Source organism: Oncorhynchus kisutch, linkage group LG14 (assembly GCF_002021735.2).
Source record: "Oncorhynchus kisutch isolate 150728-3 linkage group LG14, Okis_V2, whole genome shotgun sequence".
In the NCBI taxonomy this organism is placed as follows: Eukaryota; Metazoa; Chordata; class Actinopteri; order Salmoniformes; family Salmonidae; genus Oncorhynchus; species Oncorhynchus kisutch.
The window spans coordinates 17,772,694-17,792,235 of NC_034187.2; the positions used below are offsets into that span (position 1 = coordinate 17,772,694).

The 19,542-nt window shown below is 39.3% G+C and overlaps 1 protein-coding gene across 1 annotated transcript in view; it reads right to left on the reverse strand.

The window, feature by feature from the left end:
• The window catches only part of LOC109904579 (rho GTPase-activating protein 5), a 67,636-nt gene that overhangs the window by 13,113 nt on the left and 34,981 nt on the right, over positions 1–19,542 (reverse strand). The window contains exon 4 of the mRNA XM_031787946.1: positions 9,606–9,683. Coding sequence (XP_031643806.1) covers positions 9,606–9,683 — 78 coding nt within the window. The remainder of the gene's footprint in view (positions 1–9,605; positions 9,684–19,542) is intronic.

Genomic DNA, 19,542 nt, shown 5'->3' on the forward strand with positions numbered 1-19,542 from the left:
GAGGGAGGGAGGGAGGGGAGATAGTAAGAGGGAGAGAGTAAGAGGGAGGGAGAGAGTAAGAGGAGGGGAGAGAGTAAAAGGGAGGAGGGAGGGGAGAGAGTAAGAGGAGAGAGAGAGTAAAAGGGAGGAGGAGGAGAGTAAGAGGAGAGAGGGGGAGAGAGGAGGGAGAGAGTAGAGGGAGGAATAGGAGTAAGAGGGAGGAGGGAGGGGAGATAGTAAGAGGAGAGTCAACGGGGGAGGGAGAGTAAGAGGGAGGGAGATAGTAAGAGGAAGGAGAGAGAAAGAGGGAAGGAGAGTAAGAGGGAGTGAGAGTGTAAAAGGGAGGAGGGAGGGGAGAGGAGTAAGAGGGAGGGAGAGAGTAAGAATGGAGGGAGAGAGTAAGAGGGAGGGAGAGAGAGTAAAAGGGAGGAGGGAGGGGAGGAGAGTAAGAGGGAGGGGGAGTAAGAGGGAGGAGGGAGAGGAGAGAGTAAGAGGGGAGGAGAGAGTAAAAGAGGAGAGGAGGGAGGGATAGAGTAAGAGGGGAGGAGTAAGAGGGAGGAGGGAGGGGCGAGAGTAAGAGGGAGAGAGAGAGTAAAGAGAGGAGGGAGGGGAGAGAGTAAGAGGGAGAGAGAGAGTAAAAGAGAGGAGGGAGGGGGAGAGAGTAAGAGGGATAGGGTATGAGGAGGATGGAGGGGGAGAGAGTAAGAGGGAGAGGGTAAGAGGGAGAGAGGGGGGAGAGAGTAAGAGGGAGGAATAGAGTAAGAGGGAGGAGGAGGGGAGATAGTAAGAGGGAGAGTCAACGGGAGGAGGGAGAGTAAGAGGGAGGGGAGATAGTAAGAGGGAAGGAGAGAGAAAGAGGGAAGGAGAGTAAGAGGGAGTGAGAGAGTAAAAGGGAGGAGGGAGGGGAGAGAGTAAGAGGGAGGGAGAGAGTAAGAGGGAGGGAGAGAGTAAGAAGGAGGGAGAGAGTAAGAGGGAGGGAGAGAGAGTAAAAGGGAGGAGGGAGGGGAGAGAGTAAGAGGGAGGGGGAGTAAGAGGGAGGGAGAGAGTAAAAGGGAGGAGGGAGAGGAGAGAGTAAGAGGGAGAGAGGAGAGTAAAAGAGAGGAGCGAGGGGATAGAGTAAGAGGGAGAGAGTAAGAGGGAGGAGGGAGGGGCGAGAGTAAGAGGGAGAGAGAGAGTAAAAGAGAGGAGGGAGGGGAGAGAGTAAGAGGGAGAGAGAGAGTAAGAGGGAGAGGGTAAGAGGGAGGAGGGAGGGGAGAGAGTAAGAGGGAGAGGGTAAGAGGGAGAGAGAGAGAGAAGAGGGAGGGGGAGTAAGAGGGAGGGAGAGAGTAAAAGGGAGGAGGGAGAGGAGAGAGTAAGAGGGAGAGAGAGAGAGAGAGTAAAAGAGAGGAGGGAGGGGAGAGAGTAAGAGGGAGAGGCTAAGAGGGAGGGAGAGAGTAAAAGGGAGGAGGGAGAGAGTAAGAGGGAGGAGGGAGAGAGTAAGAGGGAGGGAGAGAGTTAAAAGAGAGGAGGGAGAGGAGAGAGTAAGAGGCAGAGAGGTTAAAAGAGAGGAGGGAGGGGAGAGAGTAAGAGGGAGAGGTAAGAGGGAGGGAGAGAGTAAAAGGGAGGAGGGAGATAGTAAGAGGGAGGAGGGAGAAAGTAAGAGGGAGGGAGAGAGTAAAAGGATGGAGGGAGAGAGTAAGAGGGAAGAGGGAGGGGAGAGAGTCAGAGGAAGGGAGAGAGTAAGAGAGAGGAGGGAGGGGAGAGAGTAAGAGGGAGGGAGAGAGTAAAAGGGAGGAGGGAGAGAGTAAGAGGGAGGAGGGAGGGTTGAGTGTAAGAGGGAGGAGGGAGGGGAGATAGTAAGAGGGTAGAGAGAGGGGGAGATAGATGGGGAGAGAGAGGGGAGAGAGAGGGGGAGAGAGGGGGGGAAAGCGAGAAGGAGAGCGGGAAGAGTAAGAGGGAGAGAGAACAAGATAAAGAGTGGTGAGAAGAGGAAGAGGCTGAGAGAGAACGAGCTGGTGAAAGCAGGACAGGGCCTAAGATGAACTGACAGCTGTCAGAGTAGATCTCTCTCCCAGAGAACAGAAAGGGAAAGAGGGAGAAAAATGACCTTAATTCCACAAATTCCTGTGGTGAAGAAGTGAGAGAGTGAGTGAGAGAGAGTGAGAGAGAGTGAGAGAGTAAGAGAGAGTGAGAGAGTGAGAGAGAGTGAGAAAGAGAGAAGGCAGTGGCTAGTGTCTTCGGTAAACAGTGTCTCATGGATAGGAAGTCATTTGGCCACTTGACGGAAGGAAGATCTTTCCACCCAGCCCCTTTACACAGCTCGATGGCTCCCCCCGGGGAAATACAGACAACCAGTGAGCTTACGCAGTAATTCAATTCCAGGCTAAAGAAAATAACATCAAATGATTGCTTGTGTAAGTCAAGCTATAAGGCAAATTGGAGTCATTTTGACTTGGTCCGGGCGTATTTAGAGACCATATTTACTGCACTACACCGCAACCAGTATTTATAAGTTGTAAATGTATAACAAGAGGGAGGGGAGGATCCCTCTGCAGCTGAGAGGAGATTACATCCTTCTAAATCATATTATAGGCCATTCCCAGAACTCCCTCATTACAGGTTAATACAATCAGCCATACCCTGTATGTTATAAAACTTACATTCACAGTCATTCAGATATATTTGTGTCTGAAATGAAACAGTTAGGAGGAAAAGTACTTGGGAAGAGTCATTGGTTATTGGTTTTCCCAACCAAACACTTTCGCTCTCTGACGTCTTACTGAACCAGTGTGATCCTGTTCAGTTTCAAAAAAGAAGAAAAGTGAGCTTGTAAAGATAATTAGGAAAACAGTGAGCTTGTAAAGATAATAAGGAAACAGAGAGCTTGTAAAGATAATAAGGAAAACACTGAGCTTGTAAAGATAATTAGGAAAACAGAGAGCTTGTAAAGATAATAAGGAAAACAGAGAGCTTGTAAAGATAATAAGGAAAACAGTGAGCTTGTAAAGATAATAAGGAAAACAGAGAGCTTGTAAAGATAATAAGGAAAACAGAGAGCTTGTAAAGATAATAAGGAAAACACTGAGCTTGTAAAGATAATAAGGAAAACACTGAGCTTGTAAAGATAATAAGGAAAACAGTGAGCTTGTAAAGATAATAAGGAAAACAGAGAGCTTGTAAAGATAATAAGGAAAACAGAGAGCTTGTAAAGATCATAAGGAAAACACTGAGCTTGTAAAGATCATAAGGAAAACAGTGAGCTTGTAAAGAAAATAAGGAAAACACTGAGCTTGTAAAGAAAATAAGGAAAACACTGAGCTTGTAAAGATAATAAGGAAAACACTGAGCTTGTAAAGATAATCAGGAAAACACTGAGCTTGTAAAGATAATAAGGAAAACAGAGAGCTTCTAAAGATAATAAGGAAAACACTGAGCTTGTAAAGATAATTAGGAAAACAGAGAGCTTGTAAAGATAATAAGGAAAACAGTGAGCTTGTAAAGATAATAAGGAAAACAGAGAGTTTGTAAAGATAATAAGGAAAACAGAGAGCTTGTAAAGATAATAAGGAAAACAGAGAGCTTGTAAAGATAATAAGGAAAACAGAGAGCTTGTAAAGATAATAAGGAAAACAGAGAGCTTGTAAAGATAATAAGGAAAACAGAGAGCTTGTAAAGATAATAAGGAAACACTGAGCTTGTAAAGATAATAAGGAAAACACTGAGCTTGTAAAGATAATAAGGAAAACAGTGAGCTTGTAAAGATAATAAGGAAAACACTGAGCTTGTAAAGATAATAAGGAAAACACTGAGCTTGTAAAGATAATAAGGAAAACACTGAGCTTGTAAAGATAATAAGGAAAACACTGAGCTTGTAAAGATAAGGAAAACAGAGAGCTTGTAAAGATAATAAGGAAAACACTGAGCTTGTAAAGATAATAAGGAAAACAGTGAGCTTGTAAAGATAATAAGGAAAACAGTGAGCTTGTAAAGATAATAAGGAAAACAGTGAGCTTGTAAAGATAATAAGGAAAACAGAGAGCTTGTAAAGATAATAAGGAAAACAGTGAGCTTGTAAGATAATAAGGAAAACAGTGAGCTTGTAAAGATAATAAGGAAAACACTGAGCTTGTAAAGATAATAAGGAAAACACTGAGCTTGTAAAGATAATAAGGAAAACACTGAGCTTTGTAAAGTTAAGGAAAACAGAGAGCTTGTAAAGATAATAAGGAAAACACTGAGCTTGTAAAGATAATAAGGAAAACAGTGAGCTTGTAAAGATAATAAGGAAAACAGTGAGCTTGTAAAGATAATAAGGAAAACAGAGAGCTTGTAAAGATAATAAGGAAAACAGAGAACTTGTAAAGATAAAGATAATAAGGAAAACAGTGAGCTTGTAAAGATAATAAGGAAAACACTGAGCTTGTAAAGATCATAAGGAAAACACTGAGCTTGTAAAGCTAATAAGGAAAACAGTGAGCTTGTAAAGATAATAAGGAAAACAGTGAGCTTGTAAAGATAATAAGGAAAACAGTGAGCTTGTAAAGATAATAAGGAAAACAGAGAGCTTGTAAAGATAATAAGGAAAACAGTGAGCTTGTAAAGATAATAAGGAAAACAGAGAGCTTGTAAAGATCATAAGGAAAACACTGAGCTTGTAAAGATAATAAGGAAAACAGAGAGCTTGTAAAGATAATAAGGAAAACAGTGAGCTTGTAAAGATAATAAGGAAAACAGAGAGCTTGTAAAGATAATAAGGAAAACAGAGAGCTTGTAAAGATAATAATAAGGAAAACAGAGAGCTTGTAAAGATAATAAGGAAAACACTGAGCTTGTAAAGATAATAAGGAAAACACTGAGCTTGTAAAGATAATAAGGAAAACAGTGAGCTTGTAAAGAAAATAAGGAAAACACTGAGCTTGTAAAGATAATAAGGAAAACACTGAGCTTGTAAAGATAATAAGGAAAACACTGAGCTTGTAAAGATAATAAGGATAACAGAGAGCTTGTAAAGATAATAAGGAAAACAGAGAGCTTGTAAAGATAATAAGGAAATCAGAGAGTTTGTAAAGATAATAAGGAAAACAGTGAGCTTGTAAAGATAATAAGGAAAACAGTGAGCTTGTAAAGATAATAAGGAAAACAGTGAGCTTGTAAAGATAATAAGGAAAACAGTGAGCTTGTAAAGATAATAAGGAAAACAGAGAGCTTGTAAAGATAATAAGGAAAACAGTGAGCTTGTAAAGATAATAAGGAAACAGAGAGCTTGTAAAGATCATAAGGAAAACACTGAGCTTGTAAAGATAATAAGGAAAACAGTGAGCTTGTAAAGAAAATAAGGAAAACACTGAGCTTGTAAAGATAATAAGGAAAACACTGAGCTTGTAAAGATAATAAGGAAAACACTGAGCTTGTAAAGTTAAGGAAGACAGAGAGCTTGTAAAGATAATAAGGAAAACACTGAGCTTGTAAAGATAATAAGGAAAACAGTGAGCTTGTAAAGATAATAAGGAAAACAGTGAGCTTGTAAAGATAATAAGGAAAACAGAGAGCTTGTAAAGATAATAAGGAAAACAGAGAACTTGTAAAGATAATAAGGAAAACAGTGAGCTTGTAAAGATAATAAGGAAAACAGAGAGCTTGTAAAGATAATAAGGAAAACAGTGAGCTTGTAAAGATAATAAGGAAAACACTGAGCTTGTAAAGATCATAAGGAAAACACTGAGCTTGTAAAGATAATAAGGAAAACAGTGAGCTTGTAAAGATAATAAGGAAAACAGTGAGCTTGTAAAGATAATAAGGAAAACAGTGAGCTTGTAAAGATAATAAGGAAAACAGTGAGCTTGTAAAGATAATAAGGAAAACAGAGAGCTTGTAAAGATAATAAGGAAAACAGTGAGCTTGTAAAGATAATAAGGAAAACAGAGAGCTTTGTAAAGATCATAAGGAAAACACTGAGCTTGTAAAGATAATAAGGAAAACAGAGAGCTTGTAAAGATAATAAGGAAAACAGAGAGCTTGTAAAGATAATAAGGAAAACTGTGAGCTTGTAAAGATAATAAGGAAAACAGAGAGCTTGTAAAGATAATAAGGAAAACAGAGAGCTTGTAAAGATAATAATAAGGAAAACAGAGAGCTTGTAAAGATAATAAGGAAAACACTGAGCTTGTAAAGATAATAAGGAAAACACTGAGCTTGTAAAGATAATAAGGAAAACACTGAGCTTGTAAAGATAATAAGGAAAACACTGAGCTTGTAAAGATAATAAGGAAAACAGAGAGCTTGTAAAGATAATAAGGAAAACAGAGAGCTTGTAAAGATAATAAGGAAAACAGTGAGCTTGTAAAGATAATAAGGAAAACAGTGAGCTTGTAAAGATAATAAGGAAAACAGTGAGCTTGTAAAGATAATAAGGAAAACAGTGAGCATGTAAAGATATAAGGAAAACAGAGAGCTTGTAAAGATCATAAGGAAAACACTGAGCTTGTAAAGATAATAAGGAAAACAGTGAGCTTGTAAAGAAAATAAGGAAAACACTGAGCTTGTAAAGATAATAAGGAAAACACTGAGCTTGTAAAGATAATAAGGAAAACACTGAGCTTGTAAAGATAATAAGGAAAACAGAGAGCTTGTAAAGATAATAAGGAAAACAGAGAGCTTGTAAAGATAATAAGGAAAACAGAGAGCTTGTAAAGATAATAAGGAAAACAGTGAGCGTGTAAAGATAATAAGGAAAACAGAGAGCTTGTAAAGATAATAAGGAAAACAGAGAGCTTGTAAAGATAATAAGGAAAACAGAGAGCTTGTAAAGATAATAAGGAAAACAGAGAGCTTGTAAAGATAATAAGGAAAACAGTGAGCTTGTAAAGATAATAAGGAAAACAGAGAGCTTGTAAAGATAATAAGGAAAACAGAGAGCTTGTAAAGATAATAAGGAAAACAGTGAGCTTGTAAAGATAATAAGGAAAACAGAGAGCTTGTAAAGATAATAAGGAAAACAGAGAGCTTGTAAAGATAATAAGGAAAACAGAGAGCTTTGTAAAGATAATAAGGAAAACAGAGAGCTTGTAAAGATAATAAGGAAAACAGAGAGCTTGTAAAGATAATAAGGAAAACAGTGAGCGTGTAAAGATAATAAGGAAAACAGAGAGCTTGTAAAGATAATAAGGAAAACAGAGAGCTTGTAAAGATAATAAGGAAAACAGAGAGCTTGTAAAGATAATAAGGAAAACAGAGAGCTTGTAAAGATAATAAGGAAAACAGTGAGCTTGTAAAGATAATAAGGAAAACAGAGAGCTTGTAAAGATAATAAGGAAAACAGAGAGCTTGTAAAGATAATAAGGAAACAGTGAGCTTGTAAAGATAATAAGGAAAACAGAGAGCTTGTAAAGATAATAAGGAAAACAGAGAGCTTGTAAAGATAATAAGGAAAACAGAGAGCTTGTAAAGATAATAAGGAAAACACTGAGCTTGTAAAGATAATAAGGAAAACACTGAGCTTGTAAAGATAATAAGGAAAACAGTGAGCTTGTAAAGAAAATAAGGAAAACACTGAGCTTGTAAAGATAATAAGGAAAACACTGAGCTTGTAAAGATAATAAGGAAAACAGAGAGCTTGTAAAGATAATAAGGAAAACAGAGAGCTTGTAAAGATAATAAGGAAAACACTGAGCTTGTAAAGATAATAAGGAAAACACTGAGCTTGTAAAGATAATAAGGAAAACAGTGAGCTTGTAAAGATAATAAGGAAAACAGTGAGCTTGTAAAGATAATAAGGAAAACACTGAGCTTGTAAAGATAATAAGGAAAAGACTGAGCTTGTAAAGATAATAAGGAAACACTGAGCTTGTAAAGATAATAAGGAAAACACTGAGCTTGTAAAGATAAGGAAACAGAGAGCTTGTAAAGATAATAAGGAAAACACTGAGCTTGTAAAGATAATAAGGAAAACACTGAGCTTGTAAAGATAATAAGGAAAACAGTGAGCTTGTAAAGATAATAAGGAAAAAAGTGAGCTTGTAAAGATAATAAGGAAACAGAGAGCTTGTAAAGATAATAAGGAAAACAGTGAGCTTTTAAAGATAATAAGGAAAACACTGAGCTTGTAAAGATAATAAGGAAAACACTGAGCTTGTAAAGATAATAAGGAAAACACTGAGCTTGTAAAGTTAAGGAAAACAGAGAGCTTGTAAAGATAATAAGGAAAACACTGAGCTTGTAAAGATAATAAGGAAAACAGTGAGCTTGTAAAGATAATAAGGAAAACAGTGAGCTTGTAAAGATAATAAGGAAAACAGAGAGCTTGTAAAGATAATAAGGAAAACAGAGAGCTTGTAAAGATAATAAGGAAAGCAGAGAGCTTGTAAAGATAATAAGGAAAACAGAGAGCTTGTAAAGATAATAAGGAAAACACTGAGCTTGTAAAGATAATAAGGAAAACACTGAGCTTGTAAAGATAATAAGGAAAACACTGAGCTTGTAAAGATAATAAGGAAAACACTGAGCTTGTAAAGATAATAAGGAAAACACTGAGCTTGTAAAGATAATAAGGAAAACAGAGAGCTTGTAAAGATAATAAGGAAAACAGAGAGCTTGTAAAGATAATAAGGAAAACAGAGACCTTGTAAAGATAATAAGGAAAACAGAGAGCTTGTAAAGATAATAAGGAAAACAGAGAGCTTGTAAAGATAATAAGGAAAACAGTGAGCTTGTAAAGAAAATAAGGAAAACACTGAGCTTGTAAAGAAAATAAGGAAAACACTGAGCTTGTAAAGATAATAAGGAAAACACTGAGCTTGTAAAGATAATAAGGAAAACAGAGAGCTTGTAAAGATAATAAGGAAAACAGAGAGCTTGTAAAGATAATAAGGAAAACAGAGAGCTTGTAAAGATAATAAGGAAAACAGAGAGCTTGTAAAGATAATAAGGAAAACACTGAGCTTGTAAAGATAATAAGGAAAACACTGAGCTTGTAAAGATAATAAGGAAAACAGTGAGCTTGTAAAGATAATAAGGAAAACAGTGAGCTTGTAAAGATAATAAGGAAAACACTGAGCTTGTAAAGATAATAAGGAAAAGACTGAGCTTGTAAAGATAATAAGGAAAACACTGAGCTTGTAAAGATAATAAGGAAAACAGTGAGCTTTTAAAGATAATAAGGAAAACACTGAGCTTGTAAAGATAATAAGGAAAACACTGAGCTTGTAAAGTTAAGGAAAACAGTGAGCTTGTAAAGATAATAAGGAAAACAGAGAGCTTGTAAAGATAATAAGGAAAACAGTGAGCTTTTAAAGATAATAAGGAAAACAGTGAGCTTGTAAAGATAATAAGGAAAACAGAGAGCTTGTAAAGATAATAAGGAAAACACTGAGCTTGTAAAGATAATAAGGAAAACACTGAGCTTGTAAAGATAATAAGGAAAACAGTGAGCTTGTAAAGAAAATAAGGAAAACACTGAGCTTGTAAAGATAATAAGGAAAACACTGAGCTTGTAAAGATAATAAGGAAAACAGAGAGCTTGTAAAGATAATAAGGAAAACACTGAGCTTGTAAAGATAATAAGGAAAACAGAGAGCTTGTAAAGAAAAAATACATTTCGAGGAGAGGACCGCAAGTAAAATAGTGAGTTGACAATTGCAGCTGTGTTTTACCTTGATCAAACTGCTTCTGAATATTGTCTTGATCAGTCTTGTTCCCACTCACGCGATACAGGCCCTCTGTTGTAAGTCCTGGAGGACAAAAGAACAGACATATTTAGAGCATAAGTACAGGCATTGTGAAGCTACTACATGGTTCCACTGTGAAAAGGGCAGGAGAAGTTTAAAGACACTTTTCCATTTAGCAATGATTTTTGATCAGAGAAAAATAAAACACAGACACAACCACCGTGATATTAAGCATGGTCCGAGACCATTTTTATACACACACACAGACACACACACACACGGACGGACGGACACACAGACACGGACGGACGGACGGACACACGCACACACACGGACGGACGGATAGACACGGACGGACGGACACAGACACACACGGACGGACGGACGGACACACACACACACACGGACGGACGGACACACACACACACGGACGGACAGACACGGACGGACGGACGGACTGACACAGACAGTGTGTAGGGGGTGGAGGAAGAGGCTATCAGGGGTGGAGGAAGAGGCTATCAGGGGTAGAGGAAAAACAGGCCCTGGGATACAATAAGCAACACCTCCAAACCTAATCTAACCAAACCTATCCTAACCAAACCTATCCTAACCTAACCAAACCAAACCTAACCAAGCCTAAACAAGCCTAACCTATCCTAACCAAACCTATCCTAACCTAACCTAACCAAACCTAACCAAACCTAACCAAGCCTAACCTAACCAAACCTAAACAAGCCTAACCTATCCTAACCTAACCAAACCTAACCTATCCTAACCATCCTATCCTAACCAAACCTAACCTAACTAAACCTAAGCAAACCTAATCAAACCTAACCTAACCTAACCAAATCTAACCAAACCTAACCTAACCTAACCTAACCAAGCCTAACCTATCCTAACCATACCATCCTAACCATACCGTCCTAACCTAACCTAATCAAACCTAACCTAACCAAACCTAACCTAACCAAATTTAAACAAACCTAACCAAACCTAACCAAGCCTAACCTATCCTAACCTAACCATACCATCCTAACCAAACCTAATCTAAACAAACCTAAACAAACCTAACCTAACCAAACCTAACCTACTTACAAACCAGCCCAATAGCCAGGCCTATTTAGACGATTATTCATATTAAACATGATGAGGCATTGTCCTTGCATCGTCTAGAGACAGCCATTTGTAATTTGTATTAGGATCCCCATTAGCTAACGCCGTAACTCTAGCTAATCTTCCTGGGGTCCAAAACCAATTAATCTGACATTACAAACAACCACAAATCAAGACTTCACAAACATTCAACAAGTAGACAATACAGACAATTAAAATACCTGACAGGAAACACATTTAACATCCAGTTGATGCTTTCTACTTCCTGTCCAGTCATATGGTCTATAGCATTAGATGCTCTTTCTATTTCCTGTCCAGTCATATGGTCTATAGCATTAGATGTTCTTTCTATTTCCTGTCCAGTCATATGGTCTATAGCATTAGATGTTCTTTCTATTTCCTGTCCAGTCATATGGTCTATAGCATTAGATGTTCTTTCTATTTCCTGTCCAGTCATATGGTCTATAGCATTAGATGTTCTTTCTATTTCCTGTCCAGTCATATGGTCTATAGCATTAGATGTTCTTTCTATTTCCTGTCCAGTCATATGGTCTATAGCGTTAGATGTTCTTTCTATTTCCTGTCCAGTCATATGGTCTATAGCATTAGATGTTCTTTCTATTTCCTGTCCAGTCATATGGTCTATAGCGTTAGATGTTCTTTCTATTTCCTGTCCAGTCATATGGTCTATAGCATTAGATGTTCTTTCTATTTCCTGTCCAGTCATATGGTCTATAGCGTTAGATGTTCTTTCTATTTCCTGTCCAGTCATATGGTCTATAGCGTTAGATGTTCTTTCTATTTCCTGTCCAGTCATATGGTCTATAGCGTTAGATGTTCTTTCTATTTCCTGTCCAGTCATATGGTCTATAGCATTAGATGTTCTTTCTATTTCCTGTCCAGTCATATGGTCTATAGCATTAGATGTTCTTTCTATTTCCTGTCCAGTCATATGATCTATAGCGTTAGATGTTCTTTCTATTTCCTGTCCAGTCATATGGTCTATAGCATTAGATGTTCTTTCTATTTCCTGTCCAGTCATATGGTCTATAGCATTAGATGTTCTTTCTATTTCCTGTCCAGTCATATGGTCTATAGCATTAGATGTTCTTTCTATTTCCTGTCCAGTCATATGGTCTATAGCATTAGATGTTCTTTCTATTTCCTGTCCAGTCATATGGTCTATAGCATTAGATGTTCTTTCTATTTCCTGTCCAGTCATATGGTCTATAGCATTAGATGTTCTTTCTATTTCCTGTCCAGTCATATGGTCTATAGCATTAGATGTTCTTTCTATTTCCTGTCCAGTCATATGGTCTATAGCATTAGATGTTCTTTCTATTTCCTGTCCAGTCATATGGTCTATAGCGTTAGATGTTCTTTTATTTTTCTTGAAGGTAGATTTACTTTTTGCCTGAGAAATATGTATTGGTAAAGAGTTCCATTCAGCTATGGCTCTACATTAAACTGTAGATTTAAGATGATTTGTCCTTGGCTTGGGTTGTCTTAGCTGCCTTGAATTTGCCTTTCTGGTTTGTTAGTTATGCGTGTTGCTAGTATGTACTAACTGGTCTGAAAAATACAGTGGTTTTTTTTATTTTTAAAAATAACATTCCTGAAGAAAATCAGAAGGCTGGATAGTAACTTGTTTTCAACATGAAGCCATGAGAGATTGTGATGCATTTGGATAAGATTCATATAGATAGAGCAATGAAGAGCTAATCTGACAGCCCTGTTTAGAGCAATGAAGAGCTAATCTGACAGCCCTGTTTAGAGCAATGAAGAGCTAATCTGACAGCCCTGTTTAGAGCAATGAAGAGCTAATCTGGCAGCCCTGTTTAGAGCAATGAAGAGCTAATCTGGCAGCCCTGTTTTGAGCAATGAAGAGCTAATCTGACAGCCCTGTTTAGAGCAATGAAGAGCTAATCTGACAGCCCTGTTTAGAGCAATGAAGAGCTAATCTGACAGCCCTGTTTTGAGCAATGAAGAGCTAATCTGGCAGCCCTGTTTTGAGCAATGAAGAGCTAATCTGGCAGCCCTGTTTTGAGCAATGAAGAGCTAATCTGGCAGCCTTGTTTAGAGAAATGAAGAGCTAATCTGACAGCCCTGTTTTGAGCAATGAAGAGCTAATCTGGCAGCCCTGTTTTGAGCAATGAAGAGCTAATCTGGCAGCCCTGTTTAGAGCAATGAAGAGCTAATCTGACAGCCCTGTTTTGAGCAATGAAGAGCTAATCTGGCAGCCCTGTTTTGAGCAATGAAGAGCTAATCTGGCAGCCCTGTTTTGAGCAATGAAGAGCTAATCTGGCAGCCCTGTTTTGAGCAATGAAGAGCTAATCTGGCAGCCCTGTTTTGAGCAATGAAGAGCTAATCTACCAGCCCTGTTTTGAGCCATTTGGAGCCTTTTTATATCTTTGCTGCAGATGACCATATAACTGGACAGTACTCTAAGTGTGATAGGACCAGGGATTGACCATATAACTGGACAGTACTCTAAGTGTGACAGAACCAGGGATTGACCATATAACTGGACAGTACTCTAAGTGTGATAGGACCAGGAATTGACCATATAACTGGACAGTACTCTAAGTGTGACAGAACCAGGGATTGACCATATAACTGGGCAGTACTCTAAGTGTGACAGAACCAGGGATTGACCATATAACTGGACAGTACTCTAAGTGTGATAGGACCAGGGATTGACCATATAACTGGACAGTACTCTAAGTGTGATAGGACCAGGAATTGACCATATAACTGGACAGTACTCTAAGTGTGACAGAACCAGGGATTGACCATATTACTGGGCAGTACTCTAAGTGTGACAGAACCAGGGATTGACCATATAACTGGACAGTACTCTAAGTGTGATAGGACCAGGGATTGACCATATAACTGGACAGTACTCTAAGTGTGATAGGACCAGGGATTGACCATATAACTGGACAGTACTCTAAGTGTGATAGGACCAGGAATTGACCATATAACTGGACAGTACTCTAAGTGTGATAGGACCAGGGATTGACCATATAACTGGACAGTACTCTAAGTGTGATAGGACCAGGGATTGACCATAGAACTGGGCAGTACTCTAAGTGTGACAGGACAGGTTGGATGTTTAGGAACAAAACAGCAACTATGGGGCAAAACAGACGGGGTTGGCTCCATTGTCCTTGGCTTGGGGACAGCACTTGGGGAGCATCTGACCAGCAGAATAATGCAAATGCAGGAACTGTGTGTGTGTGTGTGTGTGTGTGTGCGCGCGCATCTCAGACACAGAGCTGAGCAGCGCTGAGCCAGTTTATAGTACACACACACAGGCACGGAAACACAGGCAAACACACATACACACACACAGGCACAGACACACAGGCAAACACACACACACATACACAGGCACACACACACAGGTACACACACACAGGCAAACACACACACACAGGCACACACACACACACACACACACACACACATACACACACATACGCATACAGGCACACACATAGTGTGGGACTAGCTAGCTACAGTATACATTCCTGAGATGCTGTAACATGTCAGAGCAGGTCCTCTCTTAGACTACTGACGTGATGGCAGTGTGTTCATATAATAATTTTATATAGTAAAGCACAGGGGTGCAGGTAGAGGGGAACGGTAGGAGCTGAATTTAAAATATAGTAAAGCACAGGGGTGCAAGTAGAGGGGAACGATAAATGGCAGGTGGAAATCCAGATGAATCCCACACTCCCTATTCCCTATATAGTGCATTACTTTTGATCATTTGGGACACGGCCCTAGCTTAGTTATGAAATGAACAGCAGTGTCTTATGGGAATGGGAAGCGTAAATTTCCTCCCCAAAACGGCCCTTGTGCAATTTGTTTGAAAGAGTGTGTATTTGTGTGTGTGTGTGTGTGTGTGGGTGTGTGAAAATACTACACAAGAGCAGCTGCTTTACGAGAGGCACTGGGGACATTTCCATGCATGATAAGATAGAGATAAGAGCTTCTACTTTATAGGGCAGAGTGTAATACTGACTCCCCCTTAAAGCTGTCATTCATGACTTATGTTCATATTTCCTGCAACTACTATTTCATTAGAAGCCTGTTAAGCTCTGTTTCCTGTAACCACTATTAGAAGCAACTAAAAAGCCATTCAAGGTCTATTCTGAGAAGCGACCGAAGGCATCATAATAAGACAGCGCTAGGGCTAAATAGCCCAGTCTAACGACCTCCTGTCAGTTCTAGAGGTCGACCGATTATGAATTTTCAACGCCGATACCAATACCAATTATTGGCGGCCAAAAACGTCCGATGCCGATTAATCGGCCGATTAATTTATTTGTAATAATGACAATTACAACAATACTGAATGAACACTTTTATTTTAACTTAATATGATACATCAATAAAATCAATTTAGCCTCAAATAAATAATGAAACATGTTCAATTTGGTTTAAATAATGCAAAAACACAGTGTTGGAGAAGAAAGTAAGAAAGCTTGCTCCGAACAAGGGAACATATTAAAGCTTGATATTCCTTTTAACATGAGTCTTCAATATTCCCAGGTAAGAAGTTTTAGGTTGTAGTTATTGTAGGACTATTTCTCTCTATACCATTTGTATTTCATATACCTTTGACTATTGTATGTTCTTATAGGCACTATAGTATTGCCAGTGTAACAGTATAGCTTCCATCCCTCTCCTCTCCCCTACCTGGGCTCGAACCAGGAACACATCGACAACAGCCAACCTTGACGCATCTTTACCCATCGCTCCACAAAAGCCGCGGCGAGCGACTACTTCAAGGTCTCAGAGCGAGTGACGTCACCGATTGAAACGCTAATAGCGCGCACACCGAACGCTAATAGCTAGCCGTTTCACATCGGTTACACCAGCCTTATCTCGGGAGTTGATAGGCTTGAAGTCATAAACAGCTCAATGCTTGAAGCATTGCGAAGAGCTGCTGGCAAATGCAGGAAAGTGCTGTTTGAAGGAACACTTATGGGCCTGCTGCTGCCTACCACTGCTCAGTCAGACTGCTCTATCAAATATCAAATCATAGACTTAATTAGAACACAATAACACATAGAAATGTGAGCCTTAGGTCATTAATATGGTCAAATCCGTAAACTATCATTTCGAAAACAAAACTTTTATTCTTTCAGTGAAATACGGAAACATTCCGTATTTTATCTAACGGGTGGCATCCCTAAGTCTAAATATTGCTGTTACATTGCACAACCTTCAAAGTTATGTCATAATTATGTACAATTCTGGCAAGTGAATTACGGTGTTTGTTAGGAAGAAATGGTCTTCACACAGTTCACAACGAGCCAGGTGGCCCAAACTGCTGCATATAGCCTGACTCTGCTTGTACAGAACGCAAGAGAAGTGACACAATTTCCCTAGTTTAAAAGAAATGCATGTTAGCAGGCAATACTAACTAAATATGCAGGTTTAAAAATATATACTTGTGTATTGATTATAAAGAAAGGCATTGATGTTTATGGTTAGGTAAATTGGTGCAACGACAGTGCTTTTTTCGTGAATGCGCTTGTTAAATCATCACCCGCTTGGAGAAGTAGGATGTGATTCGATGAAAAATTAACAGACACCGCATCGATTATATGCAAAGCAGGACAAGCTAGATAAACTAGTAATATCATCAACCATGTGTAGTTAACTAGTGATTATGTTAAAATTGTTTTTTTATAAGATAAGTTTAATGCTAGCTAGCAACTCACCTTGGCTCCTTGCTGCACTCGCATAACAGGTAGTCAGCCTGCCACACAGTCTCCTCATGGAGTGCAATGTAATCGGCCATGATCGGTGTCCAAAAATGCAGACTACCGATTGTTATGAGAACTTGAAATCGGCCCTAATTAATCGGCCATTCCGATTAATCGGTCGACCTTTAGTCAGTTCCACCCCACATCATGACTTCTCCGACCGTTGTCATGACATTGCTGAAACAAACACGTTTTTTTCCTTTGTGTGTGTGTGTGTGTGTGTATGTGTGTGTTGATGCTGATGGGCCAAGGTTTTTGACTGGAAGTGACCCTGCCTGCACTTTAGTCAAATAACTGGGAAGAAGGTTGCAGCCAAAGACAATAAGAACAAAATGAACTCAACTGAGGGAGGGAAGCACAATAGGGAAGTTATCCGAATTTAGATGTGTTCTACAAGCCGGATGTTCCATTGTCCTGCTCCCTAACTACACATTAACTGAACATCACCTCCACTACTACTACCACCTCCACTACTACAACCACTACCTCCACTACTACTACCACCACTAATACCACTACTACTACCAGTAATACCACCACCTCCACTACTACTACCACCACTAATACCATTACTACTACCACTAATACCACTACTACTACCACCACTAATACCACTACTACTACCACCACTAATACCACTCCTACTACCACCACTAATACCATTACTACTACCACCACTACTACCACCACTAATACCACTATTACTACCACCACTAATACCATTACTACTACCACTAATACCACTACTACTACCACCACTAATACCACTACTACTACCACCACCACTAATACCACTCCTACTACCACCACTAATACCATTACTACTACCACCACTACTACCACCACTAATACCACTATTACTACCACTACTACTACCACCACTGATACCACCAATACCACTACTACTACCAACCACTAATGCCACTACTACTACCACCACTAATACCACCACTATTACCACTACCACCACTAATACCACAACCACTAGCTCCACTACTACCACCACTAATACCACAACCACTACCTCCACTACTACCACTACCACGACCACCACTTAAAAAAAAAAGTATTTACCTAGGAAAGCAAGTTAAGAACAAATTCTTATTTATAATGACGTCCTAGGAACAGTAGGGTAACTGCCTTGTTCAGGGGCAGAAGTACAGATTTTTTACCTTGTCAGCTCAGGGATTCGATCTAGCAAGCTTTCAGTCACTGGCCCAACGCTCTAACCACTAGACCACCTGCCGCCCCACTAGGCTGCTGTTGTCGCTGCCGCTACCATTCCCAATACTACTACCACTACCACTACCAATACTACTACCAATACTACTACGACTACCAATAATACTACCACTACCAATACTACTATGACTACCAATACTACTACGACTACCAATACTACTACGACTACCAATACTACTACCACTACCAATAATACTACCACTACCAATACTACTACCACTACCAATACTACTACGACTACCAATACTACTACGACTACCAATACTACTACCACTACCACTACTACTAACCACTACCAATACGACTACCAATACTACTACCACTACCAATACTACTACCACTACCAATACTACTATGACTACCAATACTACTACGACTACCAATACTACTACCACTACCAATACTACTACCACTACCACTACCAATACTACTACGACTACCAATACTACTACGACTACCCATACTACTACCACTACCAATACTACTACGACTACCAACACTACTACGACTACCAATACTACTACCACTACCAATACTACTACGACTACCAATACTACTACGACTACCAATACCACTACCACTACCAATACTACTACGACTACCAATACCACTACCAATACTACTATGACTACCAATACTACTACGACTACCACCACTACTACGACTAACAATACTACTACCACTACTACTACCACTACCAATACCACTACGACTACCAATACTACTACGACTACCAATACTACTACCACTACCAATACTACTTCCACTACCAATACTACTACCACTACCAATACTGCTACGACTACCAATACTACTACCACTACTGATACTACTACCACTACTACTACGACTACCAATACTACTACCAATACCACTACGACTACCAATACTACTACGACTACCAATAATACTACCACTACCACTACCACTACTACTATGACTACCACTACGACTACCACTACCAATACTACTACCACTACCAATACTACTACCACTACCAATACTACTACGCCTACCAATACTACTACGACTACCAATACTACTACCACTACTACTACCACTACCAATACTACTACTCCCATTATGTCTTTGTCTGGGGGTCAGAGCACTTGATTAAGTGAGTAGCATCATGTTCTACATATCACTATACAAAGTTAACCTGGTCCCAGATCTGTTTTTACCATCTTGCCAATGCTAACTCCTATGGTCATTGTCAGGAGTTGGTAGGTGCAAGACAGCACAAACAGATCTGGGACCAGGCTAGTACAGAACATAAGCTCTCTTTACAACTACAACTTTCATAAATAGTGTAGCAGACTGATGGCAGCACTAGAATCTTTGCATTTCAAAATCTGACCTCCAGCGGTAGATAAACTTCTGATATCCTTTTGGATGGGCGTGACCGGTAGTTCCTCACGACGTCATAACGTCCTAGAAACAGTGGAACAATCGACTAAAGCGTTTCGTTTAACTGCCCGGGCAGCTGCCTGGATTGTTTTATGACTAACTTTTATCTGCTGCAACGGAAACAATAAAATCCACTAACCTGGGCAGTGCTTGTCACATGATGCTAGTACAAAAGGTCAGCAGTTAGCTAGAGTTGTACTCTACCACTGCTTTCATAATGTTGTTGAACACAAATATACACTGCTCAAAAAAATAAAGGGAACACTAAAATAACACATCCTAGATCTGAATGAATATAATATTCTTATTAAATACTTTTTTCTTTACATAGTTGAATGTGCTGACAACAAAATCACACAACAATTATCAATGGATAT